We start from the raw sequence: 5,259 nt of genomic DNA on the forward strand, positions 1-5,259 counted from the left end.
CCCCCCCCCCCCCCCCCCCCCCCCCCGGCAGCATTTCCCCGCCCAGGTATCCCATTCAGAGCCCCGTCTGTTTTTGGTTTTTTTGGTCCAAGCTCAGCTCAGAAAAGAGCCTTATTTCCCTGAATGAGATCCAAGACAGGAGGATCGGATCGGATCGGATGGCTCCAGCAACTGGTGAGGTTCCCCCAACCCGGGAGCCACGACCCGCGTGGGCTGGGGCTGGCGGCGAGCGCTGCGCAGCCGGATCCCGCTGCCGCGGCGCAACGAGAAGGAGCTGCCGGACCCCGCGAGAAGGGGCTGGAGCCAGGAGCAGAGCAGGGCGCTCTCCTCCTTCCCCCCAAAATGGGGGGTTTTATTCGCTGCTCGCGCGGCCTGAAATTTTAAAACACACCAGGAAAAAGAGACTGGCGAGATCTGATTTATTCCAGCTCGGTCGTCTGCATGGAAACAAAGCCAGCCCACCGCAACAAACAAACAAACGAACAAACAAACAAAAATACCGCGCCGCAAATCTCCCCTCCCCCCTCCCGCCTGAGAATGGGAAGCCCAGAAGAGGAGGTGTCATCGCAGCCGATCTGGCGAAAAAAATTAAAATAAAATCGTCAAACGGGGCAACGGATTTTAGGAAGAGATCCTCGAAAACACTGGGGGGAGGGCCTTTCTGAGACCAACAGGGTCCAATTCTTCACACTCATTGCTATTAAAACGCTCAAGGAAAGTAGACTCGATTTGCAGGGGGCGTTATTCAGGAGTGATATTTGCAATTGCTGCATAATAAAAGAGTGAGATATTTATATTTATATACATACATACGTATATACACACACAGATATATATATATAGAAAATCTACGCACACTCACACACATACATACACGCATATACGTTTACACATACACATAGATATACATGAACAACTCAGCAGTTCAATAGCGTCTGGTCCATATTTGCACAGGACTGAGCCCTGGCTACAAAAGCAGGGTCCGGACCGACTAAAACCCCTGCAGGTTAGCTGGAGTAAGGTTTTGCTTCCCCACCCGAGTGTAACGTGCAGGACGCGGAAGGATTCTCCCGTAGCCCTGAACCGTGACAAATGCGAGTGACAGGGTTGCTTTATTTTAATCATCACCATCATCCTTGTTACCGGTATTAGTGGCTTTGCCGCGCTTATCTCCAGTGCTATCATGATGGTTGTTGTTTTCACCATAATTGTCGCTGTTCTCGTGGTTATTACTTAACAGCTTAATAACCAAAAAGCCTCTTGGCCTTTTGGCTCGGATCAAGTGTCCTTCCTGTTATTTTAGCTACTTTTCCGCGCGGAGATTTTTCGCTCTGGGTTCACTGAGGCTGCTCGTTTTGCTCCTGGTGGCTCTCCCCGCCCCCCTCCCCCGACTGCAAGCCTCGCGCTGCGCCCAGCTCCGCACCACGCCGCGTGGGCACGGCCACAAACTCTGGCCGGGCGAAGGGTGCGTTTCCCAGCCGAGCCAGTGCGGGGAAGGCGGTCCGGAGCGCGTGGCAAGCGCCGAGCCTGGTGTCCGGGCCGGCTGTGTTGCACCGCCAGAATCGCTCGCCCTGCTGCCGCCCGGCCTGACTGCTGCTGGCCGGGAAGTAGCACGCGTCTCCCCCAGCAAGCCAGCAGCCCTGCGGCTTCTCCTCGCAGCCGGCGGGTGGAAAACAAACAAGCCAAACCAAACCAAACCAAACCAAACCAACCCCCTAAAATAAAAGCAAACTCAACCCCGCTCCTCCCTCCGCGCCCCAATCCGGCCACCAAGTCACAGGGACGGAGCTCATGCACTTCATGCACTTGCACCCTTGTCTTTTTGTTTGGTTTTGTTTTTTTGTTTGGTTTTGTTTTCACCTCTCTCAAGGCCACAACTCTCCCCAGAACTGAATCCCTGGCGCGGACCGCATCCTTGTCCTCCGGCCGGCTGGCGATGGAGGAGGGAGGGAGGGAGGGAGGGAGGCTGCGGGTGTGTGTGCGCGCCCCACTCCAGCCCCGCCGCCAGCAGAAGCAGCAGCGGCGGCCGCCCAGCTAGGAGCGCGCCCGGCGCCGGCCGCCCGGATTGGCTGCCCCTCTGACAGCTCCGCTGCCGATTGTAGGACGGGAGCTCCGCCCCCGCGGTCGCCCGGGCCTGGGACCATTCATAAACTACCCGCCGGGCCGGCTCCCCCAGAGCCGCGCACACACGCACACCCGCGCGCGCGGGCAGCCGGGGCGCAGCGAGCCGCAGCCTCCGCGGGCACCTCCGGGGGCGGGGAGGGCTGGGGGGAGGATAAGCAAGCCGGGGGACAGCATCGGCACCCTCCTCCTCTTCCTCCTGCTGCTGCTGCCAACGTGCAAAAAATTTTTTAAAAATAAATAAAAGGCAAGAAGCGAGAGGCGCGGGCGGGGCCGCGACCCCCCAAAGCCAGCCGCTCTGAGAACAACTCCAAGCCCGGGAATGAGCCATCGGAGCCCGAGGGCGGCCGCCTGCGCCTGACGCTAGAGATCGACACCGAGAGAGAGAGAGAGAGAGAGAGAGAGAGAGAGGAAAGGGGAGGGTGGAGGGGGGTGGAAGTCAGCGCCGCCCTGCCAGGCCGCGGGACCGGCCTGCTGCCCCGGACGAGTTTGGAGGCTTGCTCGGGATCCTTCTGGGGCTTTTTTTGTGGGGGGGAGGGAGGGGGTCCATGACCTACTGACGCCGCCAGCGGTGCGTGGAGGCTGCACGGACCTTCCCCCCGGCCCCGCGGGCACAAGCCGCCCAAACTTTGCAGGCGCGGGAGGAGGAAGAGGAAGAGGAGAGGGGGGCGCTGCCCCCGGCTCGGCGCTGCCTCCCCGCTTGCTCCCCGGCTCCGGGCGGGGAGAGGGGCCGGGCTGCGGGGCTTGGTGCTGGGAGCCGCCGGCTCTCCCCGGCGCTGGGGCCGCTGCAGTCGTGCGAAGGAAGCTGCAGCCCCCGCTAAAGCATTGGATCCCTCAACGTACTGCGAGAGCCCGGTGTACAGCCCGGACCTGTGCCCCAACATGATCGCCGCGCAGGCCAAGCTGGTGTACCAGCTCAACAAGTACTACACGGAGCGCTGCCAGGCGCGCAAGGCGGCCATCGCCAAGACCATCCGCGAGGTGTGCAAGGTGGTGTCCGACGTGCTCAAGGAGGTGGAGGTGCAGGAGCCGCGCTTCATCAGCTCGCTGAGCGAGATCGACGCCCGCTACGAGGGCCTGGAGGTCATCTCGCCCACCGAGTTCGAGGTGGTGCTCTACCTCAACCAGATGGGCGTCTTCAACTTCGTGGACGACGGGTCCCTGCCCGGCTGCGCCGTGCTCAAGCTGAGCGACGGCCGCAAGCGCAGCATGTCCCTCTGGGTGGAGTTCATCACGGCCTCGGGCTACCTGTCGGCGCGCAAGATCCGCTCCCGCTTCCAGACGCTGGTGGCCCAGGCCGTGGACAAGTGCAGCTACCGCGACGTGGTGAAGATGATCGCGGACACGAGCGAGGTCAAGCTCCGCATCCGCGAGCGCTACGTGGTGCAGATCACGCCCGCCTTCAAGTGCACCGGCATCTGGCCCCGCAGCGCGGCGCAGTGGCCCATGCCGCACATCCCCTGGCCCGGCCCCAACCGCGTGGCCGAGGTGAAGGCGGAAGGCTTCAACCTGCTCTCCAAGGAGTGCTACTCGCTGACGGGCAAGCAGAGCTCGGCCGAGAGCGACGCCTGGGTGCTGCAGTTCGGCGAGGCCGAGAACCGCCTGCTCATGGGCGGCTGCCGCAACAAGTGCCTCTCGGTGCTCAAGACCCTGCGGGACCGGCACCTAGAGCTGCCCGGCCAGCCGCTCAACAACTACCACATGAAGACGCTGCTGCTGTACGAGTGCGAGAAGCACCCGCGGGAGACCGACTGGGACGAGGCGTGCCTGGGCGACCGCCTCAACGGCATCCTGCTGCAGCTCATCTCCTGCCTGCAGTGCCGGCGCTGCCCCCACTACTTCCTGCCCAACCTCGACCTCTTTCAGGGCAAGCCCCACTCCGCCCTCGAGAGCGCGGCCAAACAGACCTGGCGGCTAGCCCGGGAGATCCTCACCAACCCCAAAAGCCTGGACAAGCTATAGGGCGGCCCGGCCCAGGACTTGTGCTGCACCGGGAGCGCCGGACCCCCTCCCCGAGCCGCCCGGCGCCGCTCGCCAGGCCAGAGCGCTACCGCCCTCCTTGCACGGAAGAGACTCTCCTCTGTCCTGCCCCTGCCAACTTTCTTTTCTTTTTCTTTTCTTTTCTTTTTTTTTAATCTTTGAAAAAACAAACCTCTCCCCCACTAGAGAAGCACTCGGACTTTGCCACCTCCACACCGCCCCCCACGCAGGTACACTTTCCGATCCGTGTCTAGTTCTTCTTTTCTTACCTCTCTCTCGTTTGCCTGAATGTTTGTCACCAAGTGAAAAAAAAATTATTTAACTCTATGTACAAATTTCACTTTAAAACGAACAACAAAAAAAACAAACAAACAAAGAAAAAGCAGCAAAAGTTTGACTGGTGTGAAATTGTATTTCGGGGCCGAGGGCGGATGATGCGCCTCGAGCCTGACTTGTTGCAAATAGTAATAAAAAAAAATAATATTACTTCAACTTGACGTGGACGTTTGGGTGAATTCTTCCTAAATTCAGGCAAGTCGCTTTCCCCAGCCCCTCCTCCCCCCGACTTTGCGGGAGAAAAGCATTCCTAAATCCTGATGCTTTGCTTAAAAAGGAATCGGAGCCCTTCTGTAGCCTCTTCCGATTTGGTTTCTGTTCAAGCTGACGATGCCCTTCCTGCAAATAAGGCTTGCCACACGCCGGCTTTGGCTGCTTTGCTTTGCTTTTCCTGACTCGAAACTTCCTGGCCAAGTCTTTTAAAAAAAGATGTACCGTCGCCTTGCATCGCGCCGGGCTTTTGACAGCACCGGGACACGATGCTGCGGCGACACTTGCCCGGGTCTGTTTGGTTTACACTTGATTTGGTAACACCTCGGTAAAGTACCGCGATCCGTTTTTTTACTTTTATTTTTCCCCTTCTGTTCCCCTTCTTCAAGTGCACCGGTCTTGGCTTGATTGGGGAGGGCTCTTGAGCTGTACATTTGACTTTGAAATGACTGGATAGATAGATAGATAGATCTGCTTTGAATTATTAATAGACGTTAGTGCAAGGCTTCGATTTTTGCTTTTCCTTAAAAAAAGCAAAGGGAAAACTTTCTTTCTTTCCTTCCCTCCCTCCGGTTTTGAAGTACAGCAGTGAAACCTGGGGGGGGGGGGGGG

At 58.8% G+C, this 5,259-nt stretch overlaps 2 protein-coding genes across 12 annotated transcripts in view; one reads left to right on the forward strand and one right to left on the reverse strand.

The window, feature by feature from the left end:
* The window catches only part of LRBA (LPS responsive beige-like anchor protein), a 760,533-nt gene that overhangs the window by 275,577 nt on the left and 479,697 nt on the right, over positions 1–5,259 (reverse strand). The gene's annotated exons all lie outside the window — the stretch shown is intronic.
* MAB21L2 (mab-21 like 2) lies at positions 2,144–4,598 on the forward strand. Its single transcript, XM_019522193.1, has one exon. It carries the CDS (start codon positions 3,004–3,006, stop codon positions 4,081–4,083), a length of 1,080 nt encoding a protein of 359 aa, XP_019377738.1. The 5' UTR covers positions 2,144–3,003; the 3' UTR covers positions 4,084–4,598.

This window comes from Gavialis gangeticus, unplaced genomic scaffold, assembly GCF_001723915.1.
Source record: "Gavialis gangeticus isolate Ggan-Ray unplaced genomic scaffold, GavGan_comp1, whole genome shotgun sequence".
Lineage (NCBI taxonomy): Eukaryota > Metazoa > Chordata > Crocodylia > Gavialidae > Gavialis > Gavialis gangeticus.